The 24,184-nt window shown below is 35.7% G+C and overlaps 1 protein-coding gene and 1 pseudogene across 1 annotated transcript; one reads left to right on the top strand and one right to left on the bottom strand.

Moving 5' to 3' along the window:
• LOC127966099 (histamine H2 receptor-like) overlaps positions 1-24,184 on the top strand; it is a 41,848-nt pseudogene continuing 17,664 nt past the window's right edge.
• On the bottom strand, positions 8,431-10,750 carry LOC127966850 (protein mono-ADP-ribosyltransferase PARP15-like). The gene is made up of 6 exons (XM_052568160.1): positions 10,360-10,750; positions 10,076-10,225; positions 9,878-9,940; positions 9,591-9,773; positions 9,257-9,448; positions 8,431-9,171 (listed from the first exon to the last, which is right to left on the bottom strand). Exons 1-6 carry the CDS (start codon positions 10,634-10,636, stop codon positions 9,047-9,049), a joined length of 990 nt encoding a protein of 329 aa, XP_052424120.1. The 5' UTR covers positions 10,637-10,750; the 3' UTR covers positions 8,431-9,046.

Consider the following 24,184-nt stretch of genomic DNA (forward strand, 5'->3'; position numbering starts at 1 on the left):
ATGCCACCATCTCCTATTGGTAAGTCAAATTTGAGGCTAATCTCAAGCAAATGAGTTTCACATTTCCTAAAGGTTATAAATTATTTATCCAAATTACTGCTTATCAGATTATTATTATTTATATATTTTTTCTGTAACCATGTTCTTTTCTTGTAGGAATGAACATGAGCTGATGACTACAGATGCTAATATTATGGCAGTTTTATAGTACCCAATAGCTGTGACAGACTTGCTGCTAGGTTTGCTGGTACCTCTGGTCACTGCCATGCAGGAATTACGCAATGGGAGATGGCCTCTCTGGGGTTATTTTTGTAACATATACATCTCTCTGGATGTGATGCTCTGCAGTGCTTCAATCCTCACCCTACTGGCCATTAGTGTAGATAGTCACCTTGCCATTTCTAAGCCTCTGTTCTGTCCCAGGAGGGTCACACCTTGTCGGGTGGTGATCACTCTGACTGTGATCTGGACGTGCTCTCTAGCCGTGTCCTTTGTGTCTATTAATCTAGGCTGGAACACACCTGACTTTGGAGTACAGAACCTGGACTGGGACATGTGGGATGAAGGAGAGGAAGGCAGGGCTTGACCTTCCATATGAATGGATTAATAATAATAATAATGTGCTGAAAGCCTTTCTTATCTTCTACCTCCCTCTGCTGGTCATATGTGGAATCGTACATTCTGTGTTGCACGTGAACAAGTATGTTTCTCCATTAAGTCAATGACATGACAATGATTGTGAGGTAGGTAAATTAATAAATAAATACATTAATTAAATTTAGAATGAGGTTTATTATTATCTCATCTGTTCACCCACTACACCTTTTCCCTCAGAAAAGGAAAGATGCAATGTTCCCTTTGTGATTTGTGAAGACTGCAAACACTGTTGCCACTGCACAGGAACACAAAGCCAAGGCTGCAGTGCTTGCTGCCTTTGTCAGTTGCTGGTTTGCCTATTTCACCTTAACACCCAAACAACTGATCCACTCTATTGTTTTTTTGGTTGGGATATTTCAACTGTGATTTCCGTCTGGGATGTGGACAGCTGCTCTTAGACGTGGCAATCAGTTGGAGCTGCCGATTGTCCATCCCTTTTAAATGAACAGATTCAAATCTTTTGCACCAATAATGAAAATTCACCTGGACTCACATAAAAAAACAACGATAAGAATGGCCTGCTGGAGATTGAGCAGTTTTAATGAATAGCAATATCAGACTTAACAATATACAAATGTAACTTAAAATTCCAAAATGTATCATGGGTCAAAATACATAATGCTTTTCTAATAATCTTCAGGACATGACATTTCATTAACCTTTTGAATCTATGGCTATATCATTCTATGTGATGCTTACAAAGTATGTACTGTAAGTAAGGATGTAAAACCATCAGTTTTCAGTTTGAGAATGTCCCTGTTATAATAATGCTATCTATAGAGTATAATTAAATGGTTGCAAATGGTTTGTAAACAGATTACTGTTTATTAAATATAACATTTCCTTGAAAAAGAAAGAAAGTTTGCAGGGAAGTTGTGGCCTAGTGGTTAGAGTTTGACTCCTAACGCTAGGATTGTGGGTTCGAGTCTTGGGCCGGCAATGACTGTGGTGCCCTCCTCAGTGCCCTCCTCCTAAGGCACCAAAATTCCCCAGGCGCTGCAGCATAAATGGCTAACCACTGGTGTGTGTGTGTGCGTGTGTGTGTGTGTGTGTGTGTGCGCGCGTGCGTGTGTGCATGCGTGCATGCTCATTCGTTCACTGCTGTGTGTGTGCACTTTGGATGGGTTAAATGCAGAGCACAAATTCTGAGTATGGGTAACCATACTTTGCTGTATGTCACTTAAGGTTATGTGGAGAAGCCATGGAAGGACTGTTTAAAATAGATCATATATATATATATATATATATATATATATATATATATATATATATATACAGTATTGTTCAAAATAATAGCAGTACAATGTGACTAACCAGAATAATCAAGGTTTTTAGTATATTTTTTATTGCTACGTGGCAAACAAGTTACCAGTAGGTTCAGTAGATTGTCAGAAAACAAACAAGACCCAGCATTCATGATATGCACGCTCTTAAGGCTGTGCAATTGGGCAATTAGTTGAAAGCGGTGTGTTCAAAAAAATAGCAGTGTCTACCTTTGACTGTACAAACTCAAAACTATTTTGTACAAACATTTTTTTTTTTCTGGGATTTAGCAATCCTGTGAATCACTAAACTAATATTTAGTTGTATGACCACAGTTTTTTAAAACTGCTTGACATCTGGGTGGCATGGAGTCAACCAACTTGTGGCACCTCTCAGCTGTTATTCCACTCCATGATTCTTTAACAACATTCCACAATTCATTCACATTTCTTGGTTTTGCTTCAGAAACAGCATTTTTGATATCACCCCACAAGTTCTCAATTGGATTAAGGTCTGGAGATTGGGCTGGCCACTCCATAACATTAATTTTGTTGGTTTGGAACCAAGACTTTGCCCGTTTACTAGTGTGTTTTGGGTCATTGTCTTGTTGAAACAACCATTTCAAGGGCATGTCCTCTTCAGCATAGGGCAACATGACCTCTTCAAGTATTTTAACATATGCAAACTGATCCATGATCCCTGGTATGCGATAAATAGGCCCAACACCATAGTAGGAGAAACATGCCCATATCATGATGCTTGCACCTCCATGCTTCACTGTCTTCACTGTGTACTGTGGCTTGAATTCAGAGTTTGGGGGTCATCTCACAAACTGCCTGTGGCCCTTGGACCCAAAAAGAACAATTTTACTCTCATCAGTCCACAAAATGTTCCTCCATTTCTCTTTAGTCCAGTTGATGTGTTCTTTGGCAAATTGTAACCTCTTCTGCACATGCCTTTTTTTTTAACAGAGGGACTTTGCGGGGGATTCTCGAAAATAGATTAGCTTCACACAGACGTCTTCTAACTGTCACAGTACTTACAGGTAACTCCAGACTGTCTTTGATCATCCTGGAGGTGATCATTGGCTGAGCCTTTGCCATTCTGGTTATTCTTCTATCCATTTTGATGGTTGTCTTCCGTTTTCTTCCACGTCTCTCTGGTTTTGCTCTCCATTTTAAGGCATTGGAGATCATTTTAGCTGAACAGCCTATCATTTTTTGCACCTCTTTATAGGTTTTCCCCTCTCTAATCAACTTTTTAATCAAAGTACGCTGTTCTTCTGAACAATGTCTTGAACGACCCATTTTCCTCAGCTTTCAAATGCATGTTCAACAAGTGTTGGCTTCATCCTTAAATAGGGGCCACCTGATTCACACCTGTTTCTTCACAAAATTGATGACCTCAGTGATTAAATGCCACACTGCTATTTTTTTGAACACACCCCTTTCAACTAATTCAACTAATTGCCCAATTGCACAGCCTTAAGAGCGTGCATATCATGAATGCTGGGTCTCATTTGTTTTCTGAGAATCTACTGAACCTACTGGTAACTTGTTTGCCACGTAGCAATAAAAAAATATACGAAAAACCTTGATTATTCTGGTTAGTCACATTGTACTGCTATTATTTTGAACAATACTGTATATATATATATATATATATAAATACAGTATAGACCAAAAGTTTGGACACACCTTCTCATTCAAAGAGTTTTCTTTATTTTCATGACTATGAAAATTGTAGATTCACACTGAAGGCATCAAAACTATGAATTAACACATGTGGAATTATATATGGAATTATATACATAAAAAAGTGAAAAATATGTCATATTCTAGGTTCTTCAAAGTAGCCACCTTTTGCTTTGATTACTGCGTTGCACACTCTTGGCGATCTCTTGATGAGATTCAAGAGGTAGTCACCTGAAATGGTCTTCCAACAGTCTTGAAGGAGTTCCCGAGAGATGCTTAGCACTTGTTGGCCCTTTTGCCTTCCCTCTGTGGTCCAGCTCACCCCTAAACCATCTTGATTGTGTTCAGGTCCAGTGACTGTGGAGGTCAGGTCATCTGGCGCGGCACCCCATCACTCTCCATCTTGGTCAAATAGCCCTTGATGCCTTCAGTGTGACTCTACGATTTTCATAGTCATGGAAATAAAGAAAACTCTTTGAATGAGAAGGTGTGTCCAAACTTTTGGTCTGTACTGTATATATATTTTATATATTTATGTACATGTACATCTCAGATGCCCTGTGGGTAAGCAGATAAACATCATACTTTCATTTTTACGTGAACTATCTCTTTAAGATTTGGCAAACCAAGTGAACCCAGTAAATTAAAATTTGTCAAATGAAAAGTCACCAACTTACTCACCTCAGCCATTGAAATTCCCACCACTAAAGAGAAAAAAATATTGTTGTTCTGATGTCACTAAAGGATATGGCATTAAAGGGGCGTACTCTATTAAATATATATATATATATATATATAATATATAAATATATAAAATATATATACAGTACAGACCAAAAGTTTGGACACACCTTCTCATTCAAAGAGTTTTCTTTATTTTCATGACTATGAAAATCGTAGAGTCACACTGAACAACCTTGATTATTCTGGTTAGTCACATTGTACTGCTATTATTTTGAACAATACTGTAGGTGACTTTGTTTCTTCAGTAGAACACAAACAGAGATGTTTAGCACAAACTGTTGCAGTCTGTCATTTTTATAATGTAAGTGGATAGGAATCAGGGCTAAAAATGTGTCTGTGCAGGAGCAAGGTTGCAACGCGAATACAATGTGATTCACAATTACACTATCCTTTCTAGACTGGCTTCTAATTGTTTCATTATGTAATTGGCAGGATACAATTTTATCTGACTAACAGTACATTGTTATATTTGATTTATCCTAAACTCTCCTGAAATCATTATGACTATTAGACTGTGAGGAGGCTTTTGCTATCGCAGATTTATGGCTAGGATAGGTCAAACTGAAGGCTCGCTCGAGAATGATATGAGCAGTAGACACATCATCTGAGACCTGATTTCTGTCTATCGCTGATGTTAGCAAGTTGTACAGGAAAAGACTAAATAAACTACACTTTTTGTCATAAGCAAACAGTAAGCGGCAGGCAAAACATGTATTAGTCTACCTACATCCTGTGACTAGCATCAGACTGGATAGTTTGGGATCATAAGATCCACATGAAGCAAGCGTGAGACTTAAAAGAGACATTAGGTCCCCAGTGAATGGATAATTGAAAGTATAGTGAGTCCAGAATAATCTAATATCTAAATTTATACATAGTCAACCTTTTGTGAAGAGTCAGATTGAACACGGAGCTAGACTAAAATTCAAACTAAATCCTGATAAATTCAGAAGTGCAAGTAAAAGACCAAATTCACATTAAACCCTCAACCAGGCTGCTGGATTCCGCTTTTTGGGCCGACAGGTGGACCCTTGCATAAGATAATACGCTAATTGAAGCTGAAAATGTCCACCCTGTCATTGTTCCAAAATGTCCACCCCGTCGGCTTCTTAGACTCATGACACATCTTTAAAAACACATGGTTTACATAAAATATTTTATATATTTATAATTTGAAAGCAACAAATAACCCTGTTTAGGAAAGGGACATCATACCTTTCAGAAAATACAACTTGATGCATACTGTCAAACCAAAATACATTTAACACAAATGTGTGCATTTTATGTGTTTTCTGTTACTACTAGGGGTTTTCCTGGTTAGATGTTTTAGCTTAGAATCTATTAATAAAACTTTAAGGAGTCACACTCACATACATACATAGATATAATACAGTCAGCCTTTTACTGAGTAACTCGGGTCCACATCAAAATATGTACCATTCCCATACATGGCTCCTAAAAACAGGAATAATTCTGTTAATCCTAAATACAAAAAACACTTTTTTTATTCTGAAAAGATTATGGAATGTTAGCTATACCATTTTTGCCAGCGAAGCTGCGATTGAACCCCTGATTGTTGATCTGATCGGTTGTATCAGGGCCAGTGCCATGGAAGAGACGCTTTTCGTTGTTTTTGTGCTTGTTTTTGTCTTCCAGTTCCTCCTTTTTGATCACATAGTTTCTCCAAATTGCGCAGTTCTGGACTCTTTCAATCTGTGCAAAATGCTTGACACAAATTAGTTGGGTCAAATATAAATGTAATAGATGTACTTTAATGATGTTGTTGGATAGTCCAGTTTTTTCCCCAACTCTTTTTCCACATCTGTAAATTCCTGTGAGTCTGCTTTGAGTTCTATAATAACTACTTGCTGTCCTTCCATGTCCTCCCAGTTTAAAGGTAAAGAAGCTGAAAAAATAAAACTAAATATATATTTTTAGTGATCTTTGAATCTATTCATAACTATGATGTTTCATATGCATTTGTATTTCTCACCTTTCAGATGTACTCTCTTCAGTTAGGGGCCAAGTACCGAAGGTGCAAGGCACCTATTGTATCCGTTAGCGTAATTTTTTTCTTCGCCACAAGTCTATGGCAACTCATAGAACCGATTGCGGGAAAGTTGTATAATTTGGCACACTGATAGAGGACATTCCCAACATTAACTATAGCACATTTGAAGTCTCTGACTCCGACTCTCTAGCGCTACCACTTGTCCAAAATTTCAATATTTTTATGCTAAAAAAAAATACTATTTTCAATTTTTCGAAAAAACCTACTTTTTTGAACTCGTCCTAGATGGTTAGTCTGATTTTCACGAAAATTGGCTCAGATCATCTTCAGACCATGCTGACAAAAAAGTTATGGTTGATTTGTCCAACTGTTCTCAAATGAAACGTGATCAAATTTGATGAAAACCACGCAAAAATGCATGTGAGGCTATATCTCGGCAACGGTTTGGCATATTGAGACCAAACTTGGAGTGTGATATAATAACCATGACCTGAGATTACCTGCAGTGTTTCGACATAGCACCACCTAGTGGTCAGGAGATATGAAAAATGCATACTTTGGCTCATAACTTCTGAATGGTTTGGCCAAAAATCACACAAATGGTCTCTTTAGATTCAGTGAGTCATGTTGAGTCAAATGATATCCAGATTTCCTGTGTCAGCCATTTTAGGTGTCGGCCATTTTGAATTATGTTCTAAAATGCTGTATTTTTTTAATGTTATCATATCATTATGAAAATAATTTAAAAATATAAATCTCCGTGCCCTGAAGGTACTCAAAAATTTGGTGGCAGTTATAATGAAATATCTAAAAAAATGCTAATAACTTTTGAATCGATTAGACTATTGAAATGTAAATAGTCTCCCTATATTCTTCGAGTCCTGCCGAGAACATCGATTCCATTTATGCCAAAATTGGCCATACTTCCTGCACGCCATTTTGATTAATGTTGAAAATCTACTTTTTCGAACTCCTCCTTGACCGTTAGTCTGATTTCCACCGAATTTGACGCAGATCATCTGCACACCCCACTGGCCAAAAGTTATGGATTTCGTGTCGATATACGAAACGGTTCTCGTTTAGCGCATCATCAAATTTGCTGGAAAGATGCCAAAATGCATTTGAGGCTGTATCTCACAAAGCTTCGACATATTTGCACCCAACTTTGTACGTGTCATCGTTACCTCACACTGACCATGCCACATCAATTTGGTAACAGCACCACCTATTGGACAAGAGTAATTAACCATTCATTAACCTTCAATTATGAAATTTCCAAAAATGCTAATAACTTTTGATTGCATTAGGCTATTGTAATGAAACTGATCTCAAAAATATTCCTTACTTAGATTGTGCCAACAATAGACCTACTAATTTTTTAGTAGGAAATCTGAACTCCCTGTCCGCCATTTTGATTAATGGTTAGTCCGATTTTCACCAAATTTGACGTGGATCATCTTCAGACCATGCTGGAAAAAATTATGGATTTTGTGTCGGTATACAAAACGGTTCCCAATTAGCACATCAACGAATTTGCTGGAAGGGTGCCAAAATGCATTTGAGGCTGTATCTCTGCAAAGCTTTGACATATCTGCACCAAACATTGTATGTTTCACCTCACACTGACCCTGCCGCATAAATTTGGTAACACCACCTATTAGTCAAGAGTAATAAACCATTCATTAACCATGAATAGTTACACTTATAAAAATGCTAATAACTTTTTACTGCATTTGCCTATTGCAATGAAACTGGTCTCATAATATTCTCTGCCATGTTGTTTTATGTTGTAAACCTACTTTTTCGAACTCCTCGTCAACTGATAGTCTTATTTTCACCAAAATTGAATCAGATGATCTTTAGACTATGCTGACAAAATGTTATGGATTTTGTATCAATACACAAAACCGTTTTTGCATAACACTGCAACGAAAATGAGGCATCATGCCAAAATGACACTTCAGGCTGTATCTCTGCAATGCTTTAACATACTGACACTAAACGTTTTGTATGTTATTGTCATATCACACAGAACACACCGAAATGATTTGATTACAGCGCCACCTGTTGGTCAAAAGTGATAGGCCATTTAATCGTATTACAAGTGGTTGTATGTATGATTATTTTAGCCATTTCAATTACAATCATCCTAAAATTGGTTTAATTGCTCATTGATGCACTTCATGTGATCCTCCATGCCATGTTTAGCTCCTCAACTTTCCGCTGGAGTGCTTGGCCCCGTAATTGCTGCTTGCAGCTATATTTCAACTTGTTTTCCTCCTCTTGTTGCCTTTTTGCAAACTATGTCTACATTATACACTTCACTGTTAATCTTGATTAGCACAGAAGTATTTTGGAGGTTGAAGGCTTCTTCCAAGTCGCAGTTGGTGTAAGGATCAAATGGTTTACATTTACGACCACTTCATTATTGCCACTCAACTGTGCTGCTGTTCAATATTGCCACCCTTTTTCGGTTTTCAATCTTTTCCACTTTGCGGATAATGTGCGGAATGCGACTTTCTGCAGTGTAAACAATTGATGTCATGCCCTTTACAGTGATGAAGGAGTCTTGTTCTTTCTTCTCAATTATGACATTTACTTTGACCTCCTTTTTCATTTTCTTTAGCATTTTTAATTCCTTTTTGCTGAAACGAGCAATGGCTGGATCACGGATTGTTTAATTCATTTGCTTCTTGTTAATCATGTCGTTGATGATGGTACTGGCCTTACTCAAACACTCTGTTGTCTCACTACATAGCTGAAACACAGCAGGCTGGATTTCTTTAAACACAATGTTTTCACCTTTTGTTCAAAATAAATAAATATTAGATAAATATTAGATCTTAATAAAAAACATTTCATATTAATTTCTTTTTTATTTACTGACCTTTAATTCTGCTGCTCAAGCTTTTCTTTGACTTGGTGATTTTTAGCATGCTTTGATGAAAGTCAGCCAACATACTTGATTGGAATATAAGGAACTCCACATTTTTGACATGATCAGTTTTTTTGCTTGCAAATTCAACTACTGCGCTGATCATTGCTTCTGCAACATCAGCTGGATTAAGACCACCTTGACCTTAAGGATCAATTAAAAAAAAATAGTGATTTGAATTTCTCACACTGAAACAGATTTAAATTATATTAAATATTAATTACAGCAAGATGTCCACAAGCACAACATTTAGCTAGGTATAATAAAAATTAAAAAAAAGCATCACCTGTGCCTAGAGCAGGGAAGGCAACAGAGGTCAATTTCCGATTCTCACATAGCATCAGAACGGACAAAACTTTTAGCTGAATATCAGCTGGACTTCTACTTCCAACAATGTGTATGATTTCTTCACATGGGAGATTGCCAGAAGAGGTCACAATCTCTCTTTGCTGATCATTTGCTTTTCCAGCTGTGGAAAAATACACATACTAATGATCACATGTTTAATAGACCACTCTTGAGCAATGTATTGAAACATTAAAAGTTTGTAAATTAGGCGAATAGTTGACGCACACTTTTCTAATAATTCCTGTTCTACTTGTAATCCAGCACCATCTAAAATTGCCTTGGATACCCCTAGATAGCAAAAAAAAAAACATGGGCAGTTGCAGTAGTGTCCCAGTAAAAGCATGGTTATAAATAATTTGAATTCATAGTAAATTCTCAATTGAACTTAAATTAACTGAAATTAATATATTAAGTTGGTTTAACCTGATTTTAAAGTAAATTCCTTATTTGAGGAGTTGACAATTGCATCTGTGTTTTCTTTGGTTATGTCCCCCGATGAAACATTCAGAGTCAGATGATGTATTTGCATAGTGTACACCTTGAAACAGGAACTGGAGACTCCACTCTCTGACTCTAAATATAAAGCAACAAAGATAGATCTCAGTTTTTTTTTTCTTTTGTCAATACTGCCAAAACATCTGGTTTTATAGATTTAATGATTTTTTTTTTTTTTTTTTTTTTTTTTTTTGTGTAGTCAGTATGTGTACCTTGAGCAATCTCATCCTTCTCCTCTTCCAGCATGCCATCATCCTGGAGCACTGCCACAAATCCATTTTCCCTCGCAAACCTTGAGAGCATCATTTTACCCTGCTCCATGAAGTACTTCTGTGCTCCTGCCTTTTTAATGATCAGTGTGTCCGTATAGAGATCATCTGCCAAACTTTTAAAGAAAGTCACAGCTGACTGGACTACTGCACGCTCTCCAGACAGTTTGATCAAGGGTTTCTTTGGGTCAAAACTCACTTTCACCTCATCAGACTTCATAAAATCCTGCCAGTCTTGGGATTTTCTGTCTTTTATAAATTGAGCCACTGCATGTGATTTGACATGCACATTTTCTTCAGTTGTGGTTTGTGATTTATTGCTTTTTTTCAATCTGTTTAAAATTTTACAAAATATTAATTAGTCAAAACACTAAACAAGACCACTGACAGATATTTTACCAAAAAAAAAAAAAAAAAAATGTTGCACTGATAATATGTATAACTGTATGGGCACAACAATGCACCTCAAGCTATCAAATTCATCTGCACCGTATGGCAGAACAAATGTCATGTTATTACCGAAACAATGTTCCCATACAAGCTTCTATGCTTCAATCACCAAAAGTTACATAGTTTAAAAGATTTGTGCAAATCACCAAATAAGTGAGCAGACCTGGAATGTGTTTCCCAGACAATGACATAACTCACTCCTCAGTACAATGCATCATTGGAACAAATTAGAAATGACTGTGTGTGTGTGTGATCTACAGTATATCTATCTATCTATCTATCTATCTATCTATCTATCTATCTATCTATCTATCTATATATATATATATATATATATATATATATATATATATATATATATATATATATATATATATATCCTCCATTGACAAGGAATTTTCGAATCTTGCTGATATCAAGCAAGACAAGTCAAGTCAGACATCCTACAGTCATAATAATTACTGATGTTAACACACTAGGAAAATGTGTAACAAATGCCTCGCAGATACAAACGGGTAAATAATGTTTTTATGTTTTGATTAAAAGATAGTTAACACTAAACGTCAGCTAAACCCTAAAAATACACAATTTTTACAATAGTGCTCTCATTAGCCTATAACATTAGTCTAAAATGTTAGCAGTTAATATTCTGCATTTCTGTTTTAAAGCTGCGCGTGCTGAAGATGACCAGTACAGTGACATATTTGATAGCAAGCTTTTAATCAATGAGATTCAACTCATAATTTCATGTAGAATACACTTAGTTATTTATACAACATAACGATAATATTAAGACTTATAGGCTATCTGCAGAGCCCAAATGCACATAAACATATCTGCATGGCTCTGAATGAACGCATTTTGTGGACACGTTCTTCACGAAACAATGTGCAGAAAAACAGCAGCTTAACTCTAAAAATGCACAGCCTTTTAATATAATGGTGTTCTCATTATAATGGTATGGGTGTGACAGTCCAGTTATAGTTATTAATACTCTGCATTGTAGTTTGACTTGCCTCATTGACGAACATATTTCGTCTCGTCTTGTCTGACGAAATTAACACTAATACACCAGCTGAAATGTTTTGAAATCACTTGTACCCTAGCTGTTCGAAAACATCCAGTCTGTACCTGTGTCAGTTTGAGTCTTTAAATCCCTGCCGCCAAGATGCTCCTTTGTCGGCCACATATTATGGAAAGTGAAACATAAATCTTTAGGGGTGATTGGATTTATTCACGCACTTTAAAATATAAATTTGAAGCTTATTTCTTTTCAGATTCGTACAGCTTTATCATAATAGGCTGCATATTAACTTATTTGGAGAAAACTGCAAGTTCTATATGAAATTAGACATTTGAGCCCCCCATATAGTCAGAATGGCATAATCATAACAGCCCGCGAATATTCTACTGTGAGATTGGTAGTCAAATCAGGCTCCTCGAGTCGAAGCATCGAATAGTCGACTATTTGGGGTCACCCCTAATATATATATATATATATATATATATATATATATATATATATATATATATATATATATATATATATATATATATATATATATAAATGACCACTTCCAGTCTAAACCAATGAGTTCACAACAGACCAGTATATATTCTACCCATGGACGTTCTTTCAGTCAGTAGAGTGTTCGATGTCAGAGCAGGAAAAGCTGCCAGATTATCAAAGTTTGATAAAAGTCAAATTGTGATGGCACACTGCCTCAGGACTTCAATCTTGGAAATGGTGTGCCTTGTGTGTTGTTTACATGCAGCTAGGGAGTACGTATCAAAAGTGGTGCACGGATCTCCAAATAATGAACTGTCATCCAACCGTGTTTCGCCTGCAGCTCACTGATGCCAGAGAGGAGCACATACTGGGCCACTCTGCAACAAATCACTACCAGCTACAACTGTGGTAACCATGGCAATGTGTCACATCAAACAGCTCATCACAGCCTTCTACGTATGTGTCTGCATAGCTGATGCCCATGCAAACTGTCTGCCATTGCCAGTAATGCATGAAATGAGCAAAAGATCATTGAGATTGGACCATGGATAATTGGAAGAAAGTGGTCAGTTCTGACGAATAAAGATTCCTGGTGCATCACATTGACAAACAAGCATCAGATGTGTAAAGTACTTGAGTAATTTTACTTGATTACTGTACTTAAGTATTATTTTGGGGGATTTGTACTTTACTCAACTATAATTTTAAATGACTACTTGTAATTTTATTTGATTACATTTCATAAGACAATTTGTTACTTTTTACTCCTTATAATTGTATTTATTCTTGAAAAGTACACTATATTTTTTTTATTTTATCTCATGCACATTAAATATGTTAAACAGAAGCTCAAACATGTGCCTGACATGAGAACTAATGATCATTGTTTTCATGCATCAAACACACACATTTCTACTTCAATTATGACTTGCATCAGGTAAATGTCTAGGTTCAAAAGTTCACCGTCAAATCTGAGGAAGCATATTGAGCAAAGTTGCATTTTCCCGCCCAAAAAAGTTTGTTCATTATTTGTTCTGTTTTGATAGAGCCATTGGCTATGTAATATATTAGCTGAATGCACAAAATTGTGTGCAAATAAAACCAGTGATGAGATTTTAAATACAATTAATTTCTTTGTTGCATTTTTTTTATTTTATTACATGTTACAAATCTCCCAAAAAGTGTTTAAATAAACATATATGCTAAATTAATTGTAATTAATGTTTAGTGATGTTCTTACCAGGTGGTGGATATTATTATTAGTATTAATATAATAGGATAGTATTATATTAATGTGTCATTATATGAATCATTAAGAAGGAATTAAGACTGTCAGTGAATAAAAAAAAAAAAAAAAAAAAAAAAAAACTTAATAATTGCATGCTTTCCTCATTAATTAATCTAATTAGTTACAAATAATTATCAATATTTGCTAAGAAACAAACTCTAAATGCCCCAAATAAACATTTAAAAGATTAATTGTTCTTTTAGACATTGACGTTAAATAGACAACACAAATAAAGTGGCCTTTAAAAACATTATCGTTTTATGTTTTAATTCCATGACTCTCCTCATTAATTCAACACATTCTTGTATTTAGTCTGGAATATATTTCTAGCCTCTCCAACACATCTTGCTCTTCAAAGGGATAGTTCACCCAAAACTGAAAATTATCTCACCGTTTACTGAACCTCTGTCTTCACAGATGTTTATGACTTTCTTTCTTCACATGAACACAAGCAAAGATTTTTAGTCCATACATATAATGCAAGGGAATAGGACCACTTCAGAAACCACACAAAGTGAACATGACGGTGTCAGGGTTCTGTAACTTCAGTCTAGCGTTATTCATGGTTTTGTGACAGAGCCCTGACACTCTCCTCATGTCATTGTTTTCATGTGAGCGTGCGGCTTCGAGACTGCTCGAGCCGTGCACTCTTGTCTGCATGTCCTGTTTCATGTTGGAGCGTGGTGTTCGGTACTCATGTTTTGCTGAGTTTCGATTTCGTGTCGGGGACTGGACACTCGCGCTCCATGTTCTGTCTTGTTGTAGTAGCGTGCAGTCTCAAGTGTTGTCTTGTATTGTTGCACGCAGCTCGAGTTATCGGCTGCGTGCAACAGCACAAGACAAAATAGACAAAATAGAACACAGCATAAGACAAAATAGAACAAGAAAGCACGCAGCCGATAACTTAGTTTTCGCTGGCTGCGTGCTGTCTTGTGTGAACACTCTGGCTTATGATTTTGTTCATTAGCTGCAAGTTTGTCTAATTCAAGCACATGGCTTGTGATTGGTTTGCTGGCCATGTGCTTGTGTTTTTGTTTTGTGTGAGCACATGGCTTTTGTCTTAGTTCCAATGTGCCATGTGCTTTTGTCAATTGTCTTGATCCCACCCATCTTGTTACCTGATTATTGATGTAATATTCCCCACGTGTTCCCTCGTTACCCTCCTCGTTAGCTCCCTATTTATTGTCCTTGTGTTGGCATTTTGGTTGCTAGTTCGTTGGAACTATAAGACATACTGTTGACATTATGATTACAGATACCCCGTGTGATGAATCAGCTTATGTATTAATTCATGATTTACATAAGTACACGTCATAACAAGAAACTATGCTTCGAACCACTGGTTTAGGGTTGTATTTCCAACCATGCAGGCTTGCAATGCTATTTGCGGATGTTTGTTTGAACTATAGTTTTGGGAAAAACCGAATCATTGATCAATGTTGGTACGACAGAATTATTTTGCAATCCCACCGGTCCTGGATTATCACTTGATATGAATTATAGTCAAGTAAAGTCACTTTTTTTATTTTACACTTTATATAAACTGGCTGTTTCAAAGCATCTTTACAGTGATAAACAGGAAAGGAATTCTGCTGTAAAGCAGCTCCAAAATGACAAAAGTAAAAACATTTTTCAGTTGAAATCATTTGTTTATATGAAACCGTTTAAGTAATACAGTTATTATTTTTGAAAACCTTTCTCAATAATTCTGTGGAATGCATAATAATTACAATTATGTATTCATTATGATTTATTAAATTGATGAATACAAGTATTAATATCTTTCTTTAAAAAGAAATATTGTATTTTAAAAATTGTACTCACCCCAAACACTGGAACATTGTGTATATAAAAACAACTCTCGTCTCTCTGAATAGTCTACTAAAGTTTATGAGGAAGTGTCACTGGTGCACCCTCACAGAAAGCTTTTGTACACCAAGACCTGTTGGACAGGATTTCAGTCAGTCATTTGGAACTCTTTCCTTAGAATTATTTTTGATAAAAAAATAAAATAAAATAAAAACTTTTGAGTTTCTATCCTATCACCATCCCTTTTAAGAGACAAACTTCAAGTTTCTCTATACAAATATATAGGAGTTTTAGTTGGTACTGCATAAAAACAGTTAATTTGAGTATAAAAAGATAAATTAATCTACCATATAAATATATATATATATATATATATATTAACTCATATTCTGTCTTTCATCCTTATGTTTTTATACTGCAGTGTAACAACCCACCATATATAGATGCTCCCACTAAGTATCTTAATACAATTTATTATGAAATAATATACTACATGTGATCTATAACATAGATCAGTGGTTGAGGTGACACTCTCCAAAATAACCTGATTTAAAATTCCCAGTTGCAGGCCACACACACTCTCTTATGTCTGCGATATTTATCGATATTCATGTATGCCTCGCCCACAAAATTACAGGGAATGTAACTGAAAGTGTCATAACACTGGAACCCCTGGAACTTTACCACAGTACTAGACTGATCTGAACATGAGAATATGATAAAAAATAAAGTCATATTTACTTTGAAAGAGAAGACTATATCCTGTAAGATTATGTTCAAATAATAAGTACAGTAAAAATCAAGTACAGACAATAGTTGTTTAAAGGGATAGGTCACCCAAAGATAAAAATTTGATGTTTATCTGCTTAACCCCAGGGCAGTTTGATCGCGTTGATCACAGCGTGAGTATAAGAAGGCAGCAGGTGCAATGCATACCAGGTTTTTGCTGAGGAGCCAAGCCAGAGACCTGGCAGCTCAGCGGCGGTACAGCAACTGTGTTGATCAGATGTGACCGCTCCGTTTCCTCCTACAGGGAACGAGGGTTACCATAAGTAACCAAGTGATTCCCTTTCAATTAGTAACTCTCGACGTCAGGTCAGTGACCAACGAATTGGGATTCCTACCAAAGTAGCATGGGTGCTGCCCCTTCCAGTGCCGTGAGTGCCCATGATTTCAGGAGTAAATAATGGGTAGTGTTATGTTTAGGGGTAGGGATTGGGTTACGTCTATATTTTTAGACAATAATGTTGATCCAGGATCATCAAAATATTTGATTCAGGAACATGTCTTACTTGGCAAAATCAAAGTGACTACATAAGTACACAAGTCACAATAACAAGAAACTGTGCTTCTAACCACAGGTTTAGAGCTGTAGTTCCAACCATGTAGGCTTGCTATACTGGGGTTTTGGGAAATACTAAATCATTGATCGAAGTTGGTATGATAGAATTTTGCAATCCCACAGGTACTGGATTATCACTTAAGATGAATAGTAGTCAAGTCATATCACTTTATTTATTTATTTTATTATTTATTTTTATTTTTTATTTTTACAAAATTATAAGTGTTAGGTGTTTATTAATTATAATTTATTTAATTGATGAATAAAAGTATTAATTATTTTCATTAAAAAATAGATTGTACTACCTCCAAACATTGGAACATGGTGTATATAAAAACAACTCTTGACTTAGTCTCTCTGAATGGGTGTAGACAATTTTTATTAATGAAAAGATGAATTAATCAAGTATAATCAAAGTGAATCTAGCATCTATATATCCAAATGTTGTTCCAATTTAATCATACAGGCTTGTGTGTAAAAGGCAGAAAGAGCCCACCTGGCAGAAATGTACAGACCCTCAGATAAGAAGCATCAGGAGAAACACAAGTGGGCCTTGTTATTTACCATAACAAGTCTTGGGGGCCCCTTCTCTCTAGGAAGGAATGGAATTGTATGTATATGGAAACCTAAATGATACATAAACACGCCTTATCTTGTGTAAAAAGAAAAACTCTATAAAAAGAAAAGCAGAATAACAAACAAGGTATATTCTTTGCAAAGAACTCTTGGCTTTATTCTCCTTAAAATAAAGTCTTCTGGAAACAAAACCCCTATTCTGAGTGTGATTCGTCAGATCAGCATCAGATGACACTACATAAAGTAGGCTACTAAGGTTTATGAGGAAGTGTCACTGGTGCACCCTCAGCAGATTACTTTTGTACACCAAGACCTGTTGGACAGGATTTCAGTGAGTCATTTGGAATGTTTATTTAGAATGTTTTTGATAAAAAAAAAAAAAATCGCTATCAGTATCAAACTTCAAGTTTGTCTGTACAAATATAAAGGAGTTTTGCTTGGTACTACATTAAAAACGGGTAATTTGATTATAAAAAGATAAATGAATCATTAACATTAACACACACACACACACACACACATTATTTCTCCACTATCAAATCACTTAACTTTCAAATCAAATAAAATTATATAATTTATATATAACAATTAGATGGTACCATTAAATATCTTAAATAACTATTTTCTGTACTTGATTATCGCAGTACTTATTGTTATTTGAGAATCTTTTAGGAAGTAGTATTCTCATTAAAAACAAATAAGAAGGATATTTCTAACCATATTCAGGTTAGTTTAGCCTGTGTCGCCTCAACCACTGATCTATGTTGTAGATCGCATTTAGTATATTATTTCATAGAAGTAACAGAAGAAAAACTTATGTCTGTGTACATTGTCATAACAATTTATAATGTTTTATTAACATGCATGTTATGTATAGTATATGATTGAATGACAGGTATTAAATCTGTCTACTGTTAGGTTACAACAGAGTTACCTGAAACTGAAACTACATTCATTTCAGTTCGTTTTTGCAACCACTGTGAAACATCAGTCATTTCATTTTGTTAATATCTCTGCTGCTACATGTGGAGTCTGTGCTGATACATAAATAACTGTCATCTGCATATACTGTAACTGACATTTAGTTTCCTTACAACAATTAAATCGTAAAATACTAAAAAAAAAAAAAAAAATAGTAAACTACAAAAAAAATTAATGTTAATTTTTTTTCCACCAGACATTATAATGGTTTAGATCATATTGGCAAAACCACCATCTAAAGCTTCTATAATAAATTCTGTGAAATAACAGTTTGCTATTTCTGTTAAATACTTGGGTCTAAAACAAAACTGATTAGAGTGAAGTAAATATTTTTTTCTCTAGATAATGGATAAGTTGTTCTGCCACCAACTTTTGATATTACAGGGAGTTTAGCAATTGGTCTATAATTGTGAACCTCATTAAATTGGTCCAGCCTTAAAATTTGGATTTACAATAGAGGTTTTCCAATATGATGGGACTCTATTTTCTTTAATAGACAGATTTATCAAATTGACCAATGGCATAAAAAATGTAGCACTATATACACACACATACAAACCTGATTCCAAAAAAGTTGGGACACTGTACAAATTGTGAATAAAAACAGAATGCAATGTGGAAGTTTCAAATTTCAATATTTTATTCAGAATAGAACAGATGACATATCAAAATGTTTAAACTGAGAATTAAAAAAAAATTTTTGTTAAGGGAAATTGATTTTAAAGTTCATGGCATCAACGTATCTCAAAAAAGTTTGGACAAGGCCATGTTTACCACTGTGTGGCATCCCCTCTTCTTTTTATAACAGTCAGCAAACATCTGTGGACTGAGGAGACAAGTTGCTCACCTTTAGGAATAGGAATGTTGTCCCTTTCTTGTCTAATACAGGCTTCTAGTTGGTCAACTGTCTCTTTGTCACATATTTCTTTATGATGCACCAAATGTTCTCTATGGATGAAAGATCTGGACTGCAGGCTGGCCATTTCAGTACCCGGATCCTACACAGCCATTATGTTGTAATGGATGCAGTATGTGGTTTGGCATTGTCATGTTGGAAAATGCAAGGTCTTCTCTGAAAGAGACGATGTCTGAATGGGAGCATATGTTGTTCTAGAACTTGGATATACCTTTCAGCATTGATGGTGCCTTTCCAGATGTGTAAGCTGCCCATGCAACTCATGCAACCCCATACCATCATAGATTCAGGCTTCTGAACTGAGAGCTGATTGTTCTTGTCCTCTTTAGTCCGGATGACATGGCATCCCAGTTTTCCAAAAAGAACTTGATTCATCTGACCACGTAACAGTTTTCTACTTTGCCACAGTCCATTTTAAATGAGCCTTGGCCCAGAGAAAACACCTGCGCTTCTGGATCACCTTTAGATATGGCTTCTTTTTTTACTTCTTCTTTTACTTCTTCTTTTTTTTACCTGAGTTTTAGCCGGCAACAGCAAATGGCACACTGGATTGTGTTCACTGACATTCCTGTATGTGATACAGCACCGTCTAAGGGCCTGAAGATCAGGTGGAGCATAAGTAATGTAATGTCATCTTGCTTAGAGAATCAATGCCAAAATGGCATGCCTAGCGAGACTGATTTGATTTAATAGGGATTAAATAATAAGGAGTGGTAGGCATTTTATCACTTTAGGGTGGTTGTGTTCACACTGCCAACAAATGCTTATGGCCAAATACCATTTAAAAGAGGATTTTGCATAATAAGTGCCCTTTAAAATTTGAGTTTTATTAGTTGTTATCATGTGTTGAATACATGACTGAAATAAACTGAACAACTGCTTTGCTTTTTGAATTGTTCAAAAACTGTTTCAATGTGTTTCTCAAACAGAAGGAAATAAATGAGTGGTTTTACAATTATGATCAACCAAAAGGCAATAGAAACAGTTTGTTATTTTACATTTTAAGTGTTATTTTGGATTCTCAATTAAAATTTGATGTGGATGTAAAGAGGCGTTAGTCAAAAAGGCTTAAATATAATCATGTAAAATATAAGGCCATAAAAAGTCTTAAATCATACACGAGTGACTTAAATTTTTGAGGCAAAGACAATAATTGCGGTACGGCTTAATGTGACAATTAAACTGTAAAAGTCTATAATTCATTGAATATGAGCACTGCGCACTCCGGATTCTAGAGAGCATTTGAGAGAAGATTTGATGAGAATGTACGCTGTGACATCCAAAAAAAACTGTTGAGCCATTTTGGCGTAAGTGATGAACTCAGTTACCTCACTAAATACAGTAATTTGTAACTTTGCTGTATTTTTCAAATGGCTGTGCAAATAGTATATAGTGCTGTCTTGAGAATTTTCAGGTATCACCAAGATCTGACTTTTTTTGCATTGGAAAACATTGACAGAGTAAACTGTCATAATAAAAACATGACAAAACCATTTGACTATCTTGTTCATAAACAATGGTGTCAGGACTTTTCATCTTGATGACACTGACACTTTCATTGACATGAATACTTGCTTTTGAGGAATGACTTATCCATTTTGAGCAAGTGACACACTTTTTTGCAGCTTATCAACTAGGTTTTGCCGTTTGTACTAATTGTTTTGAGCACTGCATTATCTGTTGTGCAAATGTAAATAGTTATGTGGGAAATGCACCAAAGCGACTGAGAAAAACTATAATAATGTGCTGCTGAAAGCCTTTCTAATCTTCTACCTCCCTCTGCTGGTAATGTGTGGAATATACCTTCGTATATTCTGTGCTGCACATGAACAGGAACGTTTCTTACGACGGCGTTTGCCACGTTGAAAATAATAATAATAATAATAATAATAATAATAATAATAATAATAATAATAATAATAATAATAATAATATCACGAGATTAAATTCGTAATATTTCGAGAATAAAGTCAATATTACGTGAGTAAAGTCGAAATATTACCAGAATAAAGTCGAAATGTTTCGAGAATAAAGTCGAAATGTTTCGAGAATAAAGTCGTTACTACGAGAAAAAAATTCGAATAGGCCTACTACGAGAATAAAGTCGAAATATTACGAGAATAAAGTCGAAATATTACGAGATAAAAGTCAAAATATTAGGAAAAAAGTAATTTTCACATAGCCAATTTGGAATTTTTACAAAGAAAACAGTTTAATTTAATGAATTGTTTCACATAAATACAGCGATCTGATAATTAAAGTGTTTAAAAACCACATTATTTTAAAACACATAATTTGTGTTTCGCTATAAAACTGATTTTGAAAGCTGAGACATTAAAAGTAGTTCTATCAAAAGCACGAATCTTATTGCTATTGGGTGGCTGTCGCACTACAAATAACGAATGCAATGGAAGATACGAAATATTATTTCCAAGCAAACTGTCCCAGCTGGTATGACACATGGTATGAGTTCTGCTAATAATCCCACATATATTTGTAGTTTATAAAAATAAAAAATTAAAATATAAAAAAATAAATTAAAATTAAAGCTGCAAGCAGCGATGAACGGGCCCTCGCACCCGGGCTCACCGCTATCGTGTGGCTTTAGTAAAAAGGTGAACGTTGAGAAATATGCATTTAAACTCATAAATATAAGTGCAATATCAAAGTTTATTCCATATGTGTGCCAATCTTCCTGTTGCCAGCAGGTGGCGCTATCGTTATAATGGAATATTGGCCTTCAGATGTGTTCAAGCCAGGACCCTTGTCACACATGTGAAGTTTGGGCAAGATCTGACATTTTATGCCGGAGTTATAACATCTTTTATTCCCATGGCGAGACATCGAACTTCGTCATGGCGCCATGGACACGCCTTTTAACAAAAACTCAAGATCTTCACAACTAAACATCACACTGGTCTTTAGATTAGACTGACCACAAAAAGACATTGATGTCATAAAATTTCTAGGAGTAGTTTGTCACAGTGTAAAATATGTCACTTCCTGTTTCCAATAGGTGGCGCTATGACTATAACTGAATATTGGCATGTAGATCTGTTCAGGTCAAGAGTCTTATCAAACATGTGAAGTTTGGGTCAGATTGGACATTGTATGTCTGAGTTATAGCACCATCATTTTTCATGGCGAATCATCAAAATTTGTCAGGCCGCCAAGGACACGCCCTTTAACGAAACCTCAATTCCTTCGCAATTTAACATCGCAAAGGGCTTTAGATTACACTGACCAAGTTTGGTGCTGATCTGAATAAATCTCTAGGAGGAGTTCATTAAAATACAACCCCTGAAAATGACAAAAACAACACCAATTTTGCAGGGAAAATTAAAAATAACCGACTTCCTGTTTGGATTCGGATTTTGTACCAAGAGACTTTTTTGTAGGTATTGGTGAGTTACATGTGTGTACCAATTTTTGTACATGTAGGTGAAACATAGCTTGAGGCGCACTCCGTTGAAAGGGTATAGGTGGCGCTATTGAGCCATTCTGCCACACACGGTGGAATATTGGCCTGCAGATCTGTTCAGGTCAGGACTCTTATCACACATGTGAAGTTTGGGGAAGATCGGACATTTTATGCCTGAGTTATAACATCTTTTATTCCAATGGCGAGACATCGAACATCGTCATGGCGCCATGGATACGCCTTTTAACAAAAACTCAAGATCTTCACAACTGAACATCGCACAGGCCTTTAGACTAGACTGGCCTCAAAAAAGACATTGATGTCAAAAAATTTCTAGGAGTAGTTCGTCGCAGCGTAAAATATGTCACTTCCTGTTGCCAATAGGTGGCGCTATGATTATAACTGAATATGGGCATGTCAATCTGTTTAGGTTCGGAATCTCATCAAACATGTGAAGTTTGGGGCAGATTGGACATTGTATGTGTGAGTTATAGCAACTTCATTTTTCATGGCGAATCATCGAAATTCGCCAGACCGCCACGGACACGCCCTTCAACGAAAACTCAAGATCTTCGCAATTTAACATCGCAAAGGCCTTTAGATTAGGCATACCAAATTTGGTGTTGATTTGAAGAAATCTCTAGGAGGAGTTCGTTAAAATACAACACATGGAAATGACCAAAATTACACAAAATATGCTCATAATATTAAAAATAACCGACTTCCTGTTGGGTTTAGAATTTCGCTCCAAGAGTCTTTTTTGTAGGTATTGGTGTGTTACATATGTATGCCAATTTTCATGCATGTACGTGAAACATAGCTGGAAGGCTGTTGATTTTCTTGGTATAGGTGGCGCTGTCGAGCCATTTTGCCACACCCTCTTCTGAATCCTATATCAGACGAAAATTTTCACCAGGTTTGACGCGTGTGCAAAGTTTCATGACTTTTTGAGCATGTTAAAGCCCTCAAAAATGCGATTCATTCGGGAGAAGAAGAAGAAGAAGAATAATAATAAATATAGCTGCAAGCAGCGATGTCGGGCTCAAGCCATCAGTGCAACGCCACCCCGGTGGCATCAGGATAACTGTGCCCAGCGGGCATAAGCATTTACAGTAACCCTCTGACAATCAGTTTTAAGGGATGCGGCAGTTAAAGGGTTAATCCGACCAATCTAGACTTTGAAATCACATACACAGAACAATATATATAACTTTAGTAACACTTTATTTTAATATTTATAAAAAATGTATAAGGTGTGCATTGTAGCTGACACCTATATGAACACATTACAATTGCTTTGTGACTGCAAGTCTTTCTTCTCAAATGCTATTGAGCTTCAAATTTGCATTTGAGCCCATGTGAAAAAGTTGCATAATTTACATATGACTTACAGTTTGTTGTAATAAATATCAAACATTCAATTTAATTGTGCATTATAGCTGTCACCTAGATGAACAATTACAGTTGTTTTTATG

This window comes from Carassius gibelio, chromosome B10 (assembly GCF_023724105.1).
Source record: "Carassius gibelio isolate Cgi1373 ecotype wild population from Czech Republic chromosome B10, carGib1.2-hapl.c, whole genome shotgun sequence".
Classification (NCBI taxonomy): Eukaryota; Metazoa; Chordata; class Actinopteri; order Cypriniformes; family Cyprinidae; genus Carassius; species Carassius gibelio.